The 21,541-nt window shown below is 54.3% G+C and overlaps 1 protein-coding gene and 1 long non-coding RNA gene across 3 annotated transcripts in view; both read left to right on the top strand.

Annotated features, from left to right (window-relative positions):
* The window catches only part of TSPAN15 (tetraspanin 15), a 50,088-nt gene extending 34,485 nt beyond the window's left edge, over positions 1–15,603 (top strand). Inside the window, exons 4-8 of one of the 2 annotated variants that reach the window (XM_045040071.1) lie at positions 5,446–5,541; positions 7,738–7,854; positions 12,715–12,762; positions 14,105–14,248; positions 14,772–15,603. In XM_045040071.1, coding sequence (XP_044896006.1) covers positions 5,446–5,541; positions 7,738–7,854; positions 12,715–12,762; positions 14,105–14,248; positions 14,772–14,921 — 555 coding nt within the window. In that variant the 3' untranslated portion in view covers positions 14,922–15,603. The remainder of the gene's footprint in view (positions 1–5,445; positions 5,542–7,737; positions 7,855–12,714; positions 12,763–14,104; positions 14,249–14,771) is intronic. The other variant, XM_003994004.6, reaches the window with a different exon arrangement.
* Positions 15,604–16,358: 755 nt separating this feature from the next.
* Positions 16,359–17,667, top strand: LOC111556946. Its single transcript, XR_002736644.2, has 2 exons — positions 16,359–16,731; positions 17,252–17,667. It is a non-coding gene; the product is annotated as an uncharacterized LOC111556946 (long non-coding RNA).
* Positions 17,668–21,541: the final 3,874 nt, after the last annotated feature.

Genomic DNA, 21,541 nt, shown 5'->3' on the forward strand with positions numbered 1-21,541 from the left:
CTTGTGACTGTTTCCGCTGCATCCCCAAAGTCTTGGTATGTTGTGTTTCCATTTTCGTTTGTCCCAAAATATTCTTTTATTTCCCTTTTTCTTTGCCTCATCAGTTATCTTTTCGATCTGGTGTCACTACCTGCTCCTCCCTTTTCCCCTTTTCTGCTTTTCAGACTGTCTGCTCAGAGCTGGAAGATCGGGGTGTTGGTTCATTTCTCAGCAGCCTGAGGGGAGAGAGGTTTATTCCATTCGTCCGTGGGGATGTGTTTCTGTGCAGCCGCTGGGCTCCCAGCCAGCCTGTGGCTTTCCAGAGGTTACGGAATAGTGTTTTCCTGGCTAGAGCCAGGTCCAGGTTGTGGTCAGCAGCATCGACTGTTTTCATAAACGGTACCCTAAGTGAGCAGCAGTTCTGGTTTCTAGAGCACTCTCACAAAGGCGGCCCGATCAGCCATCTTCCCAGTGCCCTGTCGCTCAGCAGGGGCGATGACACCCACCACTCCTTCCACCGAAGGACCTCCACCCCCTAGACCTCACAGCTGAGGACGCCGTGGGTCAAGGTCAGGGCTGAGAGTTTCTCATTATCTCATTATCCCCAAACCCTGAGGATTGGATGGTGTGTCCCTTCATGGGGCCTGTCAGGGGAGGGTCTCTGTGTGCAACCCAGGAAGGACCCTCACCGTCAGGGCTCTCAGCTCTCTGGAGGCTCATCGTGGGCCACGTTCTCATATGCCTGTGATGCAGAATTCAAAATCATTGAAAAATGAGATAGGAAATTATAAATGCGGTCAGATCTCCACCATGAAAAAACTAGGCCTGGAAAAATCTGGAAGATGATAGCAATATTATCATATTAACTTTTATATCCTCTGAGGGGTAGGGCTAGGGTGATTTTTATTTCTTCTTTGTATTTTTGCCCTAGCTCCCAAATATTCTTTTTCTTAAAATCATGGGAAAAATACCACCTAAAAAAAACAATGTCCCTTCCAACCCGAATGCAAAATATGAGACTGGCCGATGGTGAGGATAGGGAAACAGCCTGGCTGTTGATGGTAGTAGGAAGGGGCGGTGTAAGGTGGAGAAAAAGGTGAGGAGCCATGAAGGTCCGCTTCCAGGAGGAGGTGAGTTCGCGATTCCATTTCTCCTCACCAAGAGGAGAAGACATATTTCTCTGAGACACACTGTTAACAAGTCTGGCCCCACGGGCTACCAGTCAAGTCTAAGTCGCTCTTGGTGACAAATGAGGACCAATTAGGCTAACGACCTCACGCTGGGTTCCCAGGAAGGTGCACGGGCCATGGCCCCAGCCAGGCAGCAATATATAAACATGCTCCTGGATATAAGGAAGAAAGTCTCCATCCCTGACCCTGGGTGGGGTTTCTGCTGTCAGGCATGACCTGGTGGTCAGACTGAAGTGGCTTCTCTGTTTGTACAGAGCCTAGTGGCACCGAGACCCGAGGGCTCGGGCATCTGAAGTGCAGTGTCCTGACCCCAGCCAATGGGAGGAGAGTCTGAGTGACCTCCACAGTGGTTCGCATCTCACCTTGACCTCCTAGTGCTGCAGCTTGCTCCAGGACCTCTCCCGAGGGTGTAGGGGTGTGGGAGGAGGGCAGCTCCTGCCCATGTGTTCCCAGTCAGGCAGAGCTGAGCGGGACACCCAGAGGGTGCCGGGCTGTAGCTGGTGCACCTGTATGCCCGTCACAGGCTTCCTTGCCTCTACCTGCCTTCTGCTACCAAGGCAGGGGTGAAGAGTGGCCTCTTTCCTGGCCTTGACCAGAGGGTGCTGTGGTCACACCCAACACCGGGCCAGGGAACGGTGGACAGCACCCAGCCTGTTTTTTTTTTTTTATCGTGGCCCTGGCACTAGCCGGTTCTGGACATGCCCTTGAAGTTCAGGGGCAGGGAGAAAGGAGAAGGCACGGTGGCCCGCTTGGCTGAGCACGCAAACGTATATAACTTTCCCATCTGGAGCCAAGTAGAGAAGGTTCTGCTGAGATCAGGCCAGACCCTCACAGCCGGGGTGCCCCGCTGTGGACGGAGTGTGGGAGGGACAGCTGGAGCCCCAAACACCTGCGAAGCTGAAGCATGGCCTCCTCTCCCTCGGGATTAAACCCGCGACGTCCGGCCAGGTCTGAGGAAGGGTCTAGCACGTGTTCCGGAGAACCTTGTAGCTTTCTCTGCTCCTTTTTTCTTGCTTCCTGGGTTCTCTTCTGGTCTTGCTTGTTAGATTTGGGCCCCCTCTCAGGACTGGAGGCAAGAGGACAAGTCCCCACAGTCTGGGGCACTGAGGGAAACCCGGAGGTGCCGGCCCAGCCCAGGTGCAAGGGAAGGAAGTCCTAGGCCAAGCACCCCCTTCCACACTGTGGGAACCGGGCTGGTACTGGTGGCAGTGGGGCCGCAGCCTGGGGTCTCGGGAGCTGAGGAGAAGGCAGCGGAAGCTCCATCCCCAGAGGCAGGCAGGAGGCTCCTGCCAACGTCCTGCCCCTCCTCCCTTCTCCGCCTGCTCCCAGCCTCCCAGCCTCCCAGCCCTGCGTTGCGGCTGCCACGGGTCCCACTCCCTTGATTCCTCATTCGGTTTTTTAAAGTTTATTTATTGATTTTGAGAGAGAGAGAGAGAGAGAGAGAGAGAAAGCACAAGCAGGGGAGGGGCAGAAAGAAGGAGAGACAGAACCCCAAGCAGGCTCCACGCTGTCAGTGCAGAGCCTGATGGAGGGCTGGAACTCACGAACCATGAGATCATGACTTGAGCCGAGATCATGACTTGAGCTAAGACCAAGAGTCGGTCGCTTAACCAACTGAGCGGCCCAGGCTCCCCGATTCTTCGGGCTCCCCAATTCCATTTAAAAGCAGAAAGCACCTCTACTGGGAAAGCTGCTGTGGAGGCTTTGGATAACTTTAAAACTAGATTTAAAAGAAAGAACTAGAAAGGACAGTTCTTTGTAGCTTGCCTCTGGTGGTTTAAACACCGTGCTCTGAAAATCTTGTGGCCTTTGATGTTTGCTTACTCTTTGCTTAGTTTAGCCCGGGCCATGTGGCCCCTGAGGCCACATATTCACGGTGCCACAGGCAGCGCATGCACACAAGAGCAAGTGTGATCCGAAGAGGTCCCTGAGGAACTGGGGACGGTCCACGCAGCCTGGGACGTCTCTTCCTCCTGCCCATTCCAAGGACCTCTGGCGGGGCCTCCCTTCCCTGCAGGGGCCCGGCTCAGCTTACCAGATGGGAGGCCTGATTTTCACAGAGGCCTTTTTCGGAGTCAGCATGTTTGGAAAGTGCCCAGAGACTGAGATGGTTTGGAGAAAAAGGTCAGAGCCGCTCACCAAAGAGGGAGGGAGAGGCTTCTCCCCTCGGCTGACCCTGCCCCGGGCCTCCTGCCCTCATCCCCTGCCCCCCAGCTCTAGCCCCGGGGGAGTCCCAACAGTATGTGACCCAGTAGGGGGGCGAGGAGGTGGCCACTGGACTGGGGTAGGTCCAGGGGGACATGGGGGACTGTGTCTGCAATGCCTCGAGAGTTGACTGAAACAGGCCCTGACCCTGGCATCACCCCTGCATCTCCGCTCACCCAGGGGCCCCCTGCAGCGTGCCGTTCAATGCCATGAGCTCATTCCCTTGCCCTACCCTGGGTGGCAGACCGGCCCCACCCTAGTGTCCTGTTTCTTAGGTGCCCTCAACAGTGTCCCAGCTGGCTGGCCTGTCCCTTCGTCACCCAGAGGGGCGGGCACCCAAGGTTGGAAAGGTTTCATGGCCTGGGGCCTCTGAGAAGCGTGGGCCTGAGGCCAGGCGGGTCCCTGCTCTGTGCGGGTTGTGTGGCCAGCCGGCCCCTGCCCCGGGATCAGCGCAGGGGCTGAGGGCTGGTGAGAGCACGGTCGTTGGCGCGCCCGTGAGTGGACTTGCCCCACGTCCCCCGCAGGCCACCGTCAAGGTTGTCGGCTCCTAGGTCTGCTTCTGAGCAGCTGGCCTTCATCAGCAGAGGGTTTTCCTTCTGGCCACAGAGATAGGCTTCCCCGAGCCGGTCTCCTTTATTGTCTTGGCTTTGAGCAGTGAGTGTCGGGAAGCACGTGGCTGATGTACCCTTTGTTCCTCTCTTCCTGATACTGGAGATGATGTGGGGAGATGACCCCAAACTGAACCTTGAGTTCTTATTTTGGCTTCTTAGTGTTGTCAGGCTGGGGGTTCGCCACCTTGGTTCTAGCGTCTCTCTGCCAGTGACCAGTGAGGTGACTGTGGTCAGATGGCCTCCCTGGGCTGCAGGGGGTTTGTGGGGTCCCAGGCTAGCCGCTGGCTTTTGTTCTGGAGGCCGTCTACACTCACAGCTCTACAAGGCAGAGGACCGTCCTCCCCATTTTGCAGGTAAGGAACTGGAGGCTCGGGTATTAAATGCAGCGTCCGCGGCCTGGCTGGCTGCGGGGGCCTGTTCTTGACTCTGAGCCTCGACAGCATCTCTCAGCTTAGTCTTTGGTCCTCGGAACTGGAAGTTACCTTGAAGACGGGCCCGCAGGTTTGGTTCACCAGTGGGTAACTCAGGCTCAGAGAGGAGAAGTGGCTGTGGTGGGGCCTGCAGCCCAGGACCGGGCCTGGGACCCAGGTTTTCCCAGGGGCGCCCACAGGCGCCTCCCCTGGGGATCGTCTGGCTCCAGAGCCAAGAATGCCCCCTTTGTGCCAGCACAATCTCTGGTGATATGCGGGCCTCCCCGCTCTGAAAGCCCTGATTGTTGCTCTGAGCTTGGGGTTGGGCTGCCCACACTCCTGCCCCCACCCCTGCCCGCTGTGGGGCCTTTTGTGCTCCTGGATTTCAGCACAACAGCCGAGCTGTTGATCCAGAAGGCCCAGTGTGACCGGGAGAGGGCGATGTGCCAGCACCCCTCCCGGTCCGAGCTAGGGGGTGGGCCCTTTGTTCAGGCCAGAGCCCCGCAGCGATGAACCTCTGGGGAAGTGAGGAGAGCTGATTTCCAGTCCTGGCCAGGCCCCTCGCCTGCCTGCTCTGTGCCCTGGCAGAGTCAGGCCCCTCTTTAGGCCTCAGTTTCCTTATCTATAACGCAAGAGCTTGGGTAGCAGCCGAGAGTGGAGAGGAGGTCTGGAGGACAAAAGGAAGACTCACTTCAGGCCTGTCTTTGGACAGTGGAAGGAGCACCAGGCAGGCACCAGGGCCACCAGTCCCAGCCTGGCGTGGCTGCTTCCCTGGGGAAGGGCCCCATCTCTTGGGTCCTGGCCTATCTGATCTGTATGGGAAAGCGTGTGAATCACTCCTGCTTAGACATGGCAGAGGGACTAAGGCATCAGATGGGCACGGGGGGCATGGAGAGGGTGTGGGCAGGGATGTGGTGGGGCGTTCGTGCAGGCGGGGTGGGAGCTCCTTGGGCACGTGGGCACTCTGTTCCAATCCCGAGTCCTGGGAGACCTTGGGTTGGGCTCAGGGAGGGGAGGTCTGTTTCTTTCATACTGTCTCCATCTAAATAGACCATCGACTTTCTGAATGACAACATTCGAAGAGGAATCGAGAACTACTATGACGATCTGGACTTCAAAAACATCATGGACTTTGTTCAGAAGGAGGTGAGCCAGGCGCCGTGGGTCAGAGACACAGCTGCCATGCCCTTTGGCCCCCCGACTCGGGACCCTGCTCAAGAGGGTGAGGGTGACGGAGCAGGGGCTTGTCCGCCCCCAAAGCAAGTAGCTGGCCACGTTGGGAGGCAATGGTGTGCCATAGACAGCCACCAAGTATAGGGCCTGACCTTCTCAACCAGTCCTCTGCCCACGCGCCTGGCCCAGAATGTCCTTACTCTTCTTGTCTCTCCTTAGTTACCACCCTCCCCTCCCCCCAAAAAGAATAAGGTCAGGTAAAACCAAAAGCCACCTTGCAGGGTCCCAGGGTACCCTTCTCTGATGGGCAAAGACCATCCTTCCTTGAGGTGGGAGTGACCTCCAAGCCACCCAGTTCAGGGTCCGTTCAGTGACGGGGAGCTCACTCCCTGTCAAGTCAGGGACAGCCCTGATGAGGAAAGAGCTCGTCCCTGATCCCACATCCTCCTGCATTGGGGAACAGAACACGATGTCCCCTTTTCCCCCATAGCACTTCTGTGAACGCGACGATTGTCATTTTGGGACACTGTCCTTCTCCCCACAACGTCTACCCAAGTCTGTCGATGCAATGATAAGCCCTCAGTGGCTTCTACACCTCGGTCTCATTTAGTCCTGAGCCTCAGGTTCCTCATCTGCATGAGGGGGGGAATACGGACGGCCCCTCGCTCTTGATGTCCTGATGTCATTGTGCCTTGACGTTGCACTTCTGGGGACATGGCCTTGGGACCTGGTTCCCGTGCTAGCCGTCAGTGAGAACCAAATCTCACCACACCCAGGGCCACCCGCAGTGGCCACTCCCTTGGCTCAGGCCTTCACTGTGGTCACAACAGGTGCAGCCTCCGGGAGGCCCCTCTCTGCCAGGGGTGTGGCGGCCAGCTCTGACCGTCGGGTGAAGCATGATGTTTTTATTGGAACCAGCCTTCAACTGGCTTGGGGATTTCATTTCTCCCCGGGTGGGGCGGGGTGGGGGTGACTCATGCTCGGTGCCAGGCCCCATGCTGAGTGCTTCGTGTATGGCCTGGCTCTGTCACCCTCAGCTCAGCTGTGCAAAGCTGGCATTGCTCTTCCTGCTTTGCGGATGAGGATCCGAGGCCCAGAGAGGCTGGTCAGCTTGCCCAAAGTCACACAGCTAGGAGGGGTAGCCTGAGGATTTGAACTCTGGTCTCTTGGACTGCAAAGCAAATGCCCTTTAACTGCACCCTGGGGAGGCACTTCCAGGTCCTAAAAACTGCCGGAAGGGCTCCCTGGGGGGCTGCGGAAGGGTGTCTGCTTTGTGTCTCTCTGGCATCATCACTCCCCTAGTCAACCCTGCAGCGACTCCCCATCACTCAGAATATGATCTCAGCTCCCTACTCATTCTGGCTCAGTAGGCTCTGCCTGGTGCGGCCCAGGCCGGCCTCTCCCCTTCGTCCCTCCCCTCTCACTCCCCCTGCTCCTGACAGGCCTCTGTGCCCGCTGCCCACATACCACTGGCTCATTCTGTGGGGCCTATGCACTGGTGACTGGCTCTTCCCTGCTGTTCGTGTTTCAGATTAAATGTCATGTCTTCAGAGGGGCCTCCCTGACCTCCCAACGTACGGCCGCTCCTCCCCCGCTCCCCCTCCTCCACTCACTCCTCCTCCTCCTCCTCCTCCAGGGAGCCACTGCCTCCTCGGATCTGTGCCAGTGCAGGGGCTGGTGCCCGGAGAAGCTAAGCCAGGGGGAAAGGAGGCCCGCCCTGTCCCCACCCTCGGTCCCAAGCCCACATGGCAGGCCGTGTGTGTGTCCCTTTGCTGACGAACACCCCCAGGCCGAGCTGGGGTGGCTGTGGCATAAGGCCACTGGGCTGTTAGGGCTTCCATGGAGCCCTAGTCTCTGGGACCTTCAGGGTTGAGCAGTTGCACTGGGGATGTGAAGATGGGGGTCGAAGAGAACTTTCCCTCCAGTGTTTGGTACCCTCCCCATACCCACCCTGGGAGGCTGCCCAGCCTTGGCCTGCGTGCCCCTCCGGCGATGGGGTGCTCACTGCCTCCCGGGAGAGCACAGGACGACCTACCGACCATGGCCCCGGGTGCTCCCCCTACCAGGAGACCCATCAAAAGCCACAGGGTCTCCCGGCAGGGCCCCTTCCTGGTCCGTGCCTGGGGCCTCGGCGGTGACACGGCACCCCTCTGCTCGCCTCTCTCTCAGTTTAAGTGCTGCGGCGGGGAAGACTACCGGGATTGGAGCAAAAACCAGTACCACGCCTGCGACGCCCCCGGACCCCTGGCCTGCGGGGTGCCTTACACCTGCTGCGTCAGAAACACGGTACCCGCTGCTCCTGGCCTCCCGGGCTGGCCAGGCGCCTCTCGTCTTTCAGGAAGGGGGTGGGGGTGGGGCAGGAGGTGGTGGTCGTTGCCACGGCTTCCCGAGTCCCCAGGGCCACTGACAGGGGTGCCTCTGGGGGTGGGGGCGTGGAAGGCTGGTCTTTAAGAGCAGCGGTCGTGAGCAGCTAGTGAACACTTCTCACGTGCAGGCCCGTCCTAGGCTCTCTTGGATTATTCAGCCCTTTCCACAACACCTTGGGGTGGGTCCTGTTATTTTACCCACTGTACAGATGAAGAAATTGAGGCACCCAAACATCAGGGGCCTGCCTTCGTGGGAGGCTGTCCTGTGTAGTCGCCACTTATAAACGAAGGGCTTCTTCAATCCTGTGTTTGACTAACGTGTCCCCCAACTGCTGGGTTTCTGGATTGGAACGAGGTGGGGAGCTTTGCAATTACTCATGCCTGAACAGTCATGGAAAATGTCTTTTCGAACATCTCTACCATTCTGTGCCCACTGCTGGATTCTGTAAACCAAGCAGCTGCCAGTGGGCGTGGGGGGGCGGGGTGGGGGGGGGCCTCACCCTTGAGTCAGGGAGTCAGTGCCAAGTGCATCGGCCCTAAAAAGAGCCTGGACCAGGAGAGAAGGTTTGTTTGGAAATTTTAGCTGCCGTTTTAGGGTAGCTTTCTGGGAAGGGGGAGCACTGGAGAAGAGCCCAGCATTTTCAGAGAAGCCTGTGTTTGTGTGTGTATGTGGGGGGGGGGGGCGGTGATCCTGAACTTCGTCACATAGGGCAGTGGCACCTGAATGTCCACATCAAGCTCTGGAAGCCCTACGTGTGTTCATTCATTCAGCATATATTTGTTGAGGACCCGCTACGTGCCAGATGTGATTCGAGGTCCTGGGGGTCTGTAGACACATGGAGAACTCTGCCTGCACGGTACTGACGTCCTAGACCAACAAAGCATGGGCCAGATTGTACCCTCAAAGGTGGTAAACGCTAAGGAGAAAAATAAAGCAGGGGCGTGAAAGATTGTGATTTTAGATACTGCGAAGGTAGTTCTCATAACACCCTGAAGGAAGTGAAGGAGTAAGCCATGCGTATCTGGAGGATGCACTTCCTGGCAGAGAAGTGCACATGCAAAGGCCCTGGGGTGGGAATTGCCCCGGTGCATTTGAGAAACAGCACAGAAACCACTGTGGCTGGAGCAGAGTGAGCGTGGGGGACAACAGTAGCAGATCAAGTTGGGGAGGTCATGGGTGCCCTGAAGACCACGGTCAGGACTTTGGTTTTCCCTGGAGGGACAAGGAGTCAAATGGAGGGCTTGAGTGGCTAAGTGGCAGATCTGACTTCAGGTTTACTAGGATCACGCTGACTGCTGGGAGGGCAGAGGTGAACATGGGGAGTCTGATTAGGGGCGGTCCGTGTGTCACAGGTCAGGCTGTCCGGGAAGCAGGCTCTGAGATGCTGGTTGGCGAGAGCAAGGTCTGCAGGACGAGTCAGCAAGCTGAGTATCCAGGAGAGCCAAGGGTTTAGCTCCAGTCTGAGTCCAACAGCCTGAGAAGCGGGAGAGCTGACGGGGTAGTTCCTGTCCGAGGGCTGGAGGCTCAAGAGCCAGGAAGAGCCAGTGTCTCAGTTCAGGTGGGCAGTTCGTCGGGCAGGAGGAATTCTCGGTTTCTTGGGGGAGGGCAGCCTTTTTGTTCTGTGCAGGCCTTCCACTGATCGGATGAGGCCCACCCACATTAGGGAAAGCAATCTGCCTTATTCCATGTACTGATTTAAATATTAATCTCCCTGGAAAACACCCTCAGAGAAACACCCAGAATAATGTTTGACTAAATATCTGGGCACCCCACCCCGGGCCCGGTCAAGTTGACACATGAAATTAACGACACGTAACAATCATCACAAGGGCTGACAGCTAAGGCTCCTGCCGATTGTGCTCCCAGTGTTTCAGGGGTTCCGGGAAGCACCCACCCCACCAGGTGGGAGAAGACAGAGGCTCAGAGTCAGGCGATGGTAGCGGAGGTGATAAAACCTGGTCAGCTTCTGGCTTTGCTTTGCACGTAATTGCACAAGACTTGCCGACAGTTCAGACATGGGAGGTGGGGGAAAGGGAGAAATAAGGAGGACTCCCGGGTTTTGGTTTGAGCCACACGAAAGACGGGGCTACTGTTGCCTGAGAGGGGAGGACAGCAGCGAGGCAGGTTTGGGGGATCAGGGGTTCAGTGTGACAGGCGGAGCTTGGGAGCTGGGTGACATTCCAGGAGGAATGTCCAAGAGGCAGGTGGATATAGGCGTCTGGAGTGTGGGGAAAAGTCCAGGCTGGGCATATCAACACGGACCCTGCAGAGAAGCGAAGTGTCAAGTCCGCATCTGGACGGGAACAGTGAGGTGGGGAGGTGACACTCACCCAGCTGGGCTATCTCTGTCCTGTCTTACAGAACCACTGGTGGGCTCACCTTGTGTCTCCCACGTGATCTTCCTCTCGCGATAGAAAAGAGGGTGTTTCCTTCCTTCCTAGAATCTGCGTGTGAAGTCGTGTATGGATCTTTCTATTTTACCCTATTTCATTTAGCCACGGGTCTGAATGGACACACAGGAAATACACAGAATACACAAAATACACAAAATACACAAAATACACAAATACACAAATACAGGAAATACACAAAATACAAAAATACACAAAATACAAAAATACACAAAAATACACAAAATAATCAGAAGCCAGAGCCTTATGCTTGGTGGTTGAGAGCTTCCTGGCAGCCAAAGGAAAAGGGGAGACGTGAACATAATATACATTGTTATGTTCAGCGGAGGAAAGCAAGCTGCTTCTTCACCCTCTCAGTTTTGGCTACCCTTAGGGGGCCTGTCCCCCCAAGGCCTCTCTCCCCCTTCCCCCTGGCCTCTCAGACCCCAGGTACCCCAGCTCATCAGCCCTGTGCCAGACTGAGAGGCGGCACTTGGGAAGAACCCTTGTGAACTTTGCTGCGTTCATTTTCGGGCTGCTCAGAAGCCCCCTTCGTGACCTCCTGTCTGTGGCCCTGTGCCAGATGGAAAAGGCCACCAAGTACTGGTCTCAGGGCCTGCGAACCTTCAGCAGAGGCTCTGGAGAATACTGGTTCTGTGCTCAAACCTAGACAGGCTTTACCTTTGGAAAGAGCCATGGAAGCCTCTTACCCCCCACCCCTCGGGGGAGGGGGCTCTCCTGGCAGGGGAGGCGTGTCCAGAGGAGGGGTCGGGGCTGTGGGTGCAAAGGAGGCCTTGCCAGGTGCATGTCTGCTCCCTGAGGGCAGGGGCGATGCCTCCAGGGCTGGGAGCACCGTGCAAAGTGGTTAATCTTGTTGCCTTCCATATACCATGCAGATGACCTACTTATTATGTTCATTGTGGGTCCCCCTTTCTAGAGTATAAGTTCCATGAAGGCAAGGACTTTCCTTTGTTTTTCTACATTCCCAACACCTAGACCAGTGATTGGTACATAATAGGTGCTCAGTTAATATTTGTTCAGTGAATGAATGAACAAGTAAGGTGTTTTCTACCATTTTCTATCATTCCCGTCATTCTATCATGCACCTGCTTCCCAGGCCTGACCCTCTCCATGGGGGTCATGTTCACCCCCTGGAGGAGCCACAAATGCTGACCTGTGTTAAGTGGATGCTGGCCAGTTTGGGATCAGAGGGCGCCTGGGGTACAGTCTAGACTGAGGGAGGTTATTTTGCCCACAAACCAGGTCCTGACATCTGAGATGAGGCCTGCGGTCCAACCTGCTCTTTTGGAAGGGGAGTTGACAGCCTTCCTTGCCTTCCAGGGGCTGGGATCATGTCCAAAGTCGCTCCAGCCAGCATCCCTTTGTTCTTCCACGTGGCTGGCCCTGAGATAAGCCGTTGACGGGTGTACCTCACTTATGGTCAAAACAGACCCATGAGGTGGGTTTACTGATCACCATTGCTTCATCGAAGACACCAAGGAATCTCATTCATTCATTCATCCAACAAATACTGATTGAGCGCCATCTAAGACGGGTCACAGAGCTCATAAGTAGCAGAGCAAGACCCGGACCAGGTAGCATGATGCCAGAGGCTGCCCAGGCCACTCTCCTGCTCTCACTGGTGCCACCTGCAGTGCCCTGAGCGACAGCAGCTCTCAGTTGGATGTCACAGGGTGGGGCCGGGGCATCTAGCTTTCTGTCACTTTGTAGAATGAGAAGGAGGCCGCACGGGGCATAGACAGTGCTGGAATGTGCCCCTGCCAGTCCTGACGCTGAGAAGGGGCTTGAGGGGGTCCAGGGCCAACCCCAGCTTTCCCTGTCCTGAGAGCAAGTCTCTTCCCGGAAGAACACCCGGGTGGCGCCTTGGCTGGTGGGTTGGCGGTCTGCAGGGGCAGGGAAGTGTGGTCGGCGGCCTCAGCCTTGTCCTCAGGTAAACCACAGCTGGCCAGGGTCCTGGCTGCCATCTGAGGTTTTGCCTCCTAAGAGTCCGCGGAGCAAGAACAGCCCAGCCCTCATCTCTGAGACCGAGTATGGCCATGTCACAAAGCCGTGGCCCTGGGGCGGCAAGGGAGCCTGGGACAGCACGCTTTTCTCCCGGTTCCTGGGCTGCCCCTGGTGGAGGAGTCGTCCTCTTCCCCACATGCTGCAGAACTAACCTTCCTGTCCCTCCTCCTGGGCATCTCTTGGCGGGCGCGGGGTGGGGGGGTGGGGAGGCGAGGATGCAGACTCTAGCCAGATGGCCTGGGAGGGAATCTCAGCTCCATTCATACGGACTCTGTGCCTCCGTCCTTCCATCAGTAAAAGGGGAGACTGATAGCGTCTTGTACAGTAAGCATTATGTGTCAGCTAATACACATTTCTGTTTCAGACAGAAGTTGTCAACACCATGTGCGGCTACAGAACTATTGACAAGGAGGTAATGTCTTTGGGATCTCTTTCCTTGAGAAAGGTTGCTCTTCCCGGACCCTCCGCGGGGTGACTGGAAGGGTTCCTGGGGGTGGGGCTCCTGGCTGTGAATAGGAGTCAGGTGCTGCCAGGATTTTCCACCTGTGCCCAGATACAGAAGGACTCAGGGAGCCAAGAACCCCCCCAGGCTGGGAGGGGCTGCCTGCCTGTGTTTACTGAGCACCTACTGTGGGTTTTCGGTGTGAGGTCAGCGTGCCTTTGCCAGTGCCCCCCGCACGCCCGTGTGCCCAGCCGTGCTCAGCACCGGTCTGCCTTGCAACTCCGGGGACTAAGAGAGACCCTGGGGTGGTGTTGGGAGGGAGCTAAAAATCATGATGGCTTGAGGTGCCTGTGAGGAGTGAGTTCCCTGGGCCAGCAGTGACAGCAGCCTTGGGAACTTGCCAGAAACACACATTCCTGGGGCAGAGCCCAGCAGGTGCTTGACACACATTTCAGCTGGAGAGCCATAGACTAGCAGAGGTTCTCAAACCATCAGACCCGATGCCCAGGTATTATAAAATCAGGTGGGAATGCCCTTGTTATTATCTCGAAGTGAAATCCACAGATAATATAATCTACCGACACACCCAATTTCAGAACGAGGGATGGATCCGAGATAAAAGGAGAAATAGAACAACTTACACTCCTATAGCATACTTCACATGGAAATGCTCAGGCATTAGATACAACAGAAGACGCAAAAAAAGCAGTCACGGGTTTGTACCACAGGGGCAGCTGACACCCCCGGCAGGGCGAGCGGGAACGTGTATACCACAGGCATTATTTTTCCAATATGGCGAACAATTCTTGATAAGATTCCAGACAAAATACCGTATGATCATTCTGTAATTTACACAGTAGTATTTCTGCAAAGTTATATATAGCATACGTGTGTGTGTGTGTGTGTGTGTGTGTGTGTGTGTGTGTATACTATGTATTTGTGCACAGTAAAACCACACAGAAAACACTGTGGTTTTTATAAGTACCTGAAGTTGGGCTTTTGGCTCAGATAATTATGGATGGGTTTCCAGCCGTCTAGATGCCCCTGGGGGACTTCTGAGAGGCAGGTAGACAGGGATAGGATCGCCCTTAGCTCCGTAGTCCCTCGGCCCCCAACCCCAGCTGCCGTGACACCCAGAAGTGCCACCAGAATGTCCTCGGTGCTCTCTAAGGAACACTGCTGCCCACTGAGACCCGCCGGTTAGAGCCACCTGCTCGTAGTGCATGTGAGAAACTGAGGCTCACCGAGGTGGAGGGACTTGCCAGGACGTCGAGTGAGCAGCAGAGTGGGGGCTGGGGCTCTGCCGGGTCAGGTGTCAGCCAGGCTCCTCCCTGTGCAGCGCCTCAGCGTGCAGGATGTCATCTACGTGCGAGGCTGCACCAACGCCGTGATCATCTGGTTCATGGACAACTACACCATCATGGCGGGCCTCCTGCTGGGCATCCTGCTCCCCCAGGTGGGCTGGTCCCCCCTCCAACCCAGGGAGGGGAGCTGGAAGTAGGGTGGCGGGCAAGGTGTCGGTTCGGAGAAAGCATGGCTTGGTGGTGACAGAGAGCAGAAAAGGTACAACGGGGTGGGGTGAAGAACGCTCTTGTACCATCAGTCTGGGCTCACCTGGAGGGCGGAAAGGGCTGGAAGGGAGGGCGAATGGCAGTAGCTCTGCTTATAAAGCTCTTCCAAGTGCTTCGCCGACACTGCCTTCACTTCTGTGAGGTAGATGCTGTTATCATGCCCACTTTACAGAGGAGGAAACTGAGGCTTGGCAAGGTTGAGTGACTTGCCCGAGGTCCCCTGGATAGTGAGTGGCATGGCCGGGGTGGAGACAGGGGTCCCAGAGCGGAGGGGCCTCTGCTGATGGGGCACACAGAGGGTCTCTGGGATTTCCTGGGAGGGGGAGAGGAGGGTCCGGGTTGGGGGCTGCCAGAGAGGGCCATACAGATCCCCCGCATGCTCTCGCCCACCCTGCCCTTTCTCTTCAGTTCCTGGGGGTGCTGCTGACAGTCCTGTACATCACCCGGGTAGAGGACATCATCATGGAGCACTCTGTCACCGACGGGCTCTTGGGACCTGGTGCCAAGGCCAGCGTGGAGGCGGCAGGCACAGGATGCTGCATGTGCTACCCCAACTAGTGCCCCAGCCTGGGGCAGCAGCTCCCTCAGGACCGTGCCGCGACAGCACCACTCAGGCCACACCATGGTGGCCGGACAGGACCGTGGGTCCTCTCCGCAGACTTGGCACTGTCCAAAGCCCCGGCTGTGTTTTGCTCTGGTGGCCTGTTCGGACCTCCCACGGCCGCTGCCTCTCTGGGGAGCGGAGCCCCTCCCCAGCCCTGGGGTCCCGTGCCTGCCCGCACTCTAGGGGCGGACAACAAGAGCGTCCCTTCTCCAGGCCTGGGCCACCGGGCAAGGGGGTACCCAGCGCCCAGCTCAGGGCCCGTGGCATTTCTGGCAGTGCCTTGGCCTGTGGTGTTTATGCCCATTTGAAGGTGATTTCGTAGCAATTTGTACGCGAGGAGGGAGGAGAGCATGGGTGCCTGGTGGTGGAGAGGGCGTGTGGCCCCCAGGCGCCCCCAGTCCCACGGCCACACCCCGGAGGCCAGGCTGGGCCCATTTCTCAGCCTCCCAGGAACCTTGAGCCCTCCCTAAGGCTGCTGCTTTGCTGACCCTCTTTTTTACGTGATTTTTGTAACATTTTGTACACAGTTAACAGGAGTTTCTGACTAATCAAAGCTGGGTGTGTCCCCACACACCCCACTTTTGCCCCTCCAATCCAGTTTATTAATCAAACAATAAAATTTGATTTTTTTTTTTTTTTTTTTTTGGTGTTTCATTTATGCTGTTTGGATCAGGAGGGGGTGGGGAAGTCCTCAACCCGGGCTTAGAAGCCCCTCCTTGGTGCAAGGATTGACGTGGGGGAGGGGGGTGGGGGTGGGGCGCGCGGGGAAGGGCAGGGCACTATGGGGCCAAGATCTGGGACAGTTGGGGACACTGCAGCTGGTGCATCAGCAGCTGGCTGGAGGCCGCCTGCTCCGGGTTTGGGACAGCCTCTCCCATTCTCTGGTGTTGCTTCTTACGGAATTGGCTTTTCCCAGCTGTGTTTGTGGGCTGGCCCCGGAGCCTCCCGGACCTGCCCTTCCTGCTAGCGATTCATTCACCTGCGGGAAACCTCGGAGGAGGCTGTTTTACACCCCTGTTTTACACACTGGGAAACTGAGGCAAAGCCACCTATGGCAAGAGGCTCCTCCTCCAGAAAGCGGGGACAGATGGGAGTTAGGAAAGCCAGGGGTCTGGGGAGGTGCTGTGCCCTCAAATCCACCTGCAGCTTTCGAACCTGAGCCGCTCTCCCTCCAACAGAAAGCAGCGATTGGTTCCCGGTCCCCCCCCCGCCCCCCGCCCCCCCCCCCCCCCCCCCCCCCCCCCCCCCCCCCCCCCCCCCCCCCCCCCCCCCCCCCCCCCCCCCCCCCCCCCCCCGCTGGATGCCCAGCAAAGCTTGGTGCCGATCGCCCCCTGCTGGAGATGGCAGGACCTGCACGGATCAGCCCGCCCAGGCCTCCCTGCCCCAAGACGTGGGTTCCAGGTTTCCTGTGCCGTTCTTAGTAGCTAGAGCGGTAGATATAAACAGCAAGAGCCCCAGACCTGAAGAACTCGGTCTAAGTGTGTTAGGGAACTGCCCGCCACACCCAGAAGTGAAGCGGTCGGATGTTTGGTCGGCCACGTACACGGGCCTGAGTTCCGATGGGTGTAGAAAAGGGCAGGAGAGGGGTGTGTAAAAAGATAAAATAACGCAACAATAGCAAACGCGTCAGCAAGCATGCCCTGTGTCGGGAGCCCGTCTAGACCTTGGGCAGCTACTAGCTCCTTTAAGTCTTGCAACTGTGTTTCCATTTTATTGATGGAGAGACTGGGGCATGTCAAGTAACTTGCCCAAAGCACAGGGCTGGTAAGTGACCCAGCCGTGATGTGAGGCCAGGTATAATCTCCCCCGCGGTGTGGACGCTTGCATGGTCCTGGGTGTGCAAAGCACGGATGGCCGATACTGCAGCTGTCCCCAAGGGGTGGTCACAGCAGCTGTTGCTGGAACCTCCGCCCGGTCCCCATCTTGACCTAGGCGTGCAAGGCCAGGTCACCCCCTGCATCTGGCTGGTGGCCTCCTGGCTCTGGCTATTCTCTGAGGATTCTCTCTGTGCTGAGTGGGAGGCAGCTGTCTTTGGGGCAGCAAGACGGCAGAGGCACTGAGCGAGTTTGGGACTCCCCCTGAGTGTGTCTATCCAAAGTCATAGTACCCTGTAACCTGAAAACCTCTGGTCACCTTGTCTTCCTTCTCTCTGCCACCACGCGCAGGCACAAAGACGCCCCTCCACGGGACACTGCCGCCTACGGGGACCAGGGGGCGGGGTGGGTGGCCCCAGAGGGCTGAGCTCCAGCTGACACTTCACTCTTCTTTTCCTTCCAAACCGCAGCCTCTCACGTCTCTAGAAAGCAAAACGGGACACAAGGAGGGGACTTTTTCAGTCCTGAGGTTGGGATGCTTCTGCTCTTGCCCTCTTTTGGTGCTCAAAGCGACAACATCCTCTCGGCCCCTCATCTCCCAAGAATGGAAGCATGACCTTCAAGACTAATCCTGTTGCCTCACCGTGGCACATACAGAAAATGACCTTGTTAGCGCAGCCCGCAATAGCTGCGGAACGGGGAGAGGTGTGTAGGCTTTAATGTTGGGCTTTTTTGTTGTTGTTCTATAATTCCAAGAGAAACAAAACAATCACGTGTCCCAGAAGACTGACTTGGAATACAAATTCCAAATACGATATGCGCCAAACTTATTTTTTAACAGTTTATTGAGGTGTACTTGAGGTAAAATAAACCACATGTTTTTTAAGTTTGTTTATTTTGAGAGGGAGAGGAAGGGGCAGAGAGAGGGGGGAGAGAGAGTCCCAAGCAGGCTCCGTGCTGTCAGGGCAGAGCCCGACATGGGGCTCAGTTTCATGAGCTGTGAGGTCAGGACCTGAGTGGAAATCAAGAGTCAGACGCTTAACAGACTGAGCCACCCGGGGTGGGGGTGGGGGGCTCACACCTACTTAAAGTGACAAACATCACTAAGGAAACCATCACCACAATCAGGATAATGAACATTTCCATCATGCTAAGAAAAAATTTCCTCTTGCCCCTTGGGAATCCCTCCTTAATGTTTTTTTTAAATGTATTTTTGAGAGAGAGACAGAGTGTGAACAGGGGAGGGGCAGAGAAGAGACAGAGACACAGAATCTGAAGCAGACTCCAGGCTCTGAGCCATCAGCACAGAGCCCAACGCGGGGCTCAAACCCGTGAACCGCGAGATCATGACCTGAGCTGAAGTCAGCCGCTTAACCCACTGAGCCACCCAGGCGCCCTGCCTTGGGAATCCCTTCTTTACCGGCCTCCCCGCCACACCCCTGCTCCATCTCCAGGCAACCGTGAATCTGCTGTCCATTTCTATACATGACTTTGTATTTTCTAACATTTTATACCCGTGGGTTTATACAGCATGTGCTCTTCTTTTTGTTGGGCTGCTTTCATTCAACATGATTAATTTGAGGTTTGCTCATTTTGTAGCATGTATCAGTAGCACGTTCCTTTTTACTGCTCAGCGATATTCCTCTGAATGGATATACCATAGCTTACTTATCCATTCACCTACTGACGGGCGCTCGTCTTACTTCCAGGTTTCTGTTGTTGTTATTACAAACAAAGCCGCTATGAACATTCATGTACATGCCTTCATATGGACACACACTTGCATTTCTCCTGGGCAAATACTCGGGGGTGGAAAGCTGTAAGTGTATGTTCAGCTTTATAAGAAACTGCCAGCGTATTTTCCCAAGTGGTTGCATGATTCTACACCCCCACCAGCCATGTAGGGTCCGCCACGTTCTTCCATGTCCTTGCCAGGATTTGGTGTGGGTGTGTGGTGATACCTCATCGTGGTTTTACTTTGCACTTCCTCCATAATTAACCACGTTGGATACCTTTTCATGGCTGTGTTCACCACGCACTAATTTCTGTGAAGTATCTGTTCAAATCTTTCTCAAAAAATTGTCTTGCTCATTTTCTTACTGAGGCTTGAGAATTCTTCCCATAGTCTAGATATGAGTCCTTTATCACATATCGGATTTCCAAGTCTTTTCTCCCCATCTATGGCTTGTCTTTCCATTCTCTCACCAGTGTTTTTCACAAAGCAGAAGATTTTAACTCGAAATCCGGTTTATCACTTTTTTTCTTTTGTGCGTTGTGTTTTTGGTATCCCATTTAAGAAACCCTTGGGCTGCAAGGGTTTCTCTTTTATTTTCTTTTTGAAGCTTTATAATGATGTAAGGCTTTTCCATTTAGGGCAATGGCCCATTTTGAGTTAATTTTTGTATGGTGTGAGGTAGGGATCGAAATTCGGTTATTTTGTAAATGAATATCCAGTTGCACTTGCATCATTTGTTGAGAGACAGCTCTTTCTCCACCAACTTGCCTTTGCACCTTTGCTGAAAATCAGTTGTTCACATACGTGTGAGTTTATTCTGGATTTTCTATTCTGTTTCATTCAATGTTGAACAGAAAGTGTGAGAATAGATGCCTTTGGCTTACTTCTTTTTTAAAAAAAAATTTAACATTTATTTATTATTGAGAGAAAGAGAGAGACAGAGCATGAGCAGGGGAGGGGCAGACAGAGAGAGGGAGACACAGATTCCAAAGTAGGCTCCAGACTCTGGGCTGTCAGCACAGAGCCCGATATGGGGCTCGAACTCACAAACCGCAAGATCATGACCTGAGCTGAAGTTGGATCCCTAACTGACTGAGCCACCCAGGCACCTTGTCCTTGGCTTACTTCTGATCTCGTGTGGAAAGCATTCAGTCTTTCATCCTTAAATATAATGTTAGATGTGCGTTTTTCATTGATGTCCTTTATCAGTTTGAGGAAGTTCTGTTGTGTTTCTACTTAACTGAGAATTTTATCAAGAATGGATGTTGGGTTTTGTTAAATGCTTTCTCTACATCTTTTAAAATTTCTAAACATGGCTAATTACATTGATTGATTTTCAAGTGTTAAGTCAACCTCACGTTCCTCAAATAAGCTCCACTCATTTTGTTTTTATTTTTGAGAGAGAGAGAGCATGCGTGTAGCAGGGGAGAGGGGCAGAGGGACAGGGGGAGAGAGAGGGAGAATCTCAAGCCTGACATGATGCCTGACATGGGGCTCCACCTCACAGCCCTGGGACCATGACCTGAGCTGAAATCAAGAGTTGGACACTCAACTGACAGAGCCATCCAAGTGCCCCTCACTTTTTTTTTTTTTTAACAATAATTTGTTGGGTTTGATTTGCTAGAATTTTGTTTAGAATTTTTGCACTAATGTTCAGGAGGGATTTGGGGCTGTAGTTTTCTTGTAATGTCTTTGTCTGGTTTTGGTGTCAAAGTAACGCTGGCTTCATAGAATTCATTGGGAAGTATTCCTTCCTTTTCAATTTTCTGGGAGAGTTTGTGTGGAGTTGTAATTTCTTCCCTAAAAGTTTGATAGGATTCACCAGTGGAGCTACTTGGACTTGGAGGTTTCTTTGTAGGAAGATTTTGCCCAATAATTCCAATTTCTTTACTGAATATTAGGCTAATCAGGCTCTTTCTTCTTGAGAGCTTGGCAGCTTAATCCTGCAAGGCATTTGCCCATTTCATGTAAGATGTCAAATTTATGGGCACAAAATTGCCCAGAACTTTCTCTTATAATCCTTTTAATAGCTGCAGAATGTGTACTGATCACATTTTTCTTATTCCTGATATTGGTAATTTGACTTTTCTCTATTTTTGCTACTGAGTCTGGCCAGGGGGTTAGCAACTGTATTGATCCCTTCAAAGAACCAGCTGGGTCATTCTCATGAGGATACAAACAAGCTTTGCTCTTCCTATCTGGAAACAAACAAGCGTTCCTCTCTTGATCCTACTTTCTCCATAGCCTCCTGCCCCCCACCCGATATCTTGCCTTCTTTCCACTGCAACCATTTTGAAAGAGTGTCCATACTCTCTCTGATTCCTCTCCTCTGATTCACTCTTTCTTTTCAGATTCACTTAATATTTATTTTTTCATTCTATTAATAACTTCACTTCCCAACTTTACTGACAAAATTATGTGTTTGAAGTGTACAATGTGACGATACACACTGTGAAAGGATCCCCACCGTTGAGTTCATTAACACGTCCATCACCACTTACTTATCTTTTTTCGAAAATGAGATATAATTGGCACATAACATTTATTCCGTGTATACAAATAGCAGCACACAACATTATTTTCAGAGGTACAAGACGATTCGCTATTTGTACGTATCGCAAAATGATCACCTCAGTAAGTCCAGTTAACATCCATCACAACACGTAGTTACGTTTTTTTTTCTTGTAATGAGAACTTTTAAGATCTACTCTCTTAGCAACTTTTTTTTTTTAATTTTTTTTCAACGTTTATTTATTTTTGGGACAGAGAGAGACAGAGCATGAACGGGGGAGGGGCAGAGAGAGAGGGAGACACACAATCGGAAACAGGCTCCAGGCTCTGAGCCATCAGCCCAGAGCCCGACGCGGGGCTCGAACTCACGGACCGCGAGATCGTGACCTGGCTGAAGTCGGACGCTCAACCGACTGCGCCACCCAGGCGCCCCTTAGCAACTTTCAAATATGCAATACAGTACCGTTAACTGTCGTCACTGTGCTCTACAGGACGTCCCTAGGACTTACTCGTT

This window comes from Felis catus, chromosome D2 (genome assembly GCF_018350175.1).
Source record: "Felis catus isolate Fca126 chromosome D2, F.catus_Fca126_mat1.0, whole genome shotgun sequence".
NCBI classification, from domain to species: Eukaryota; Metazoa; Chordata; class Mammalia; order Carnivora; family Felidae; genus Felis; species Felis catus.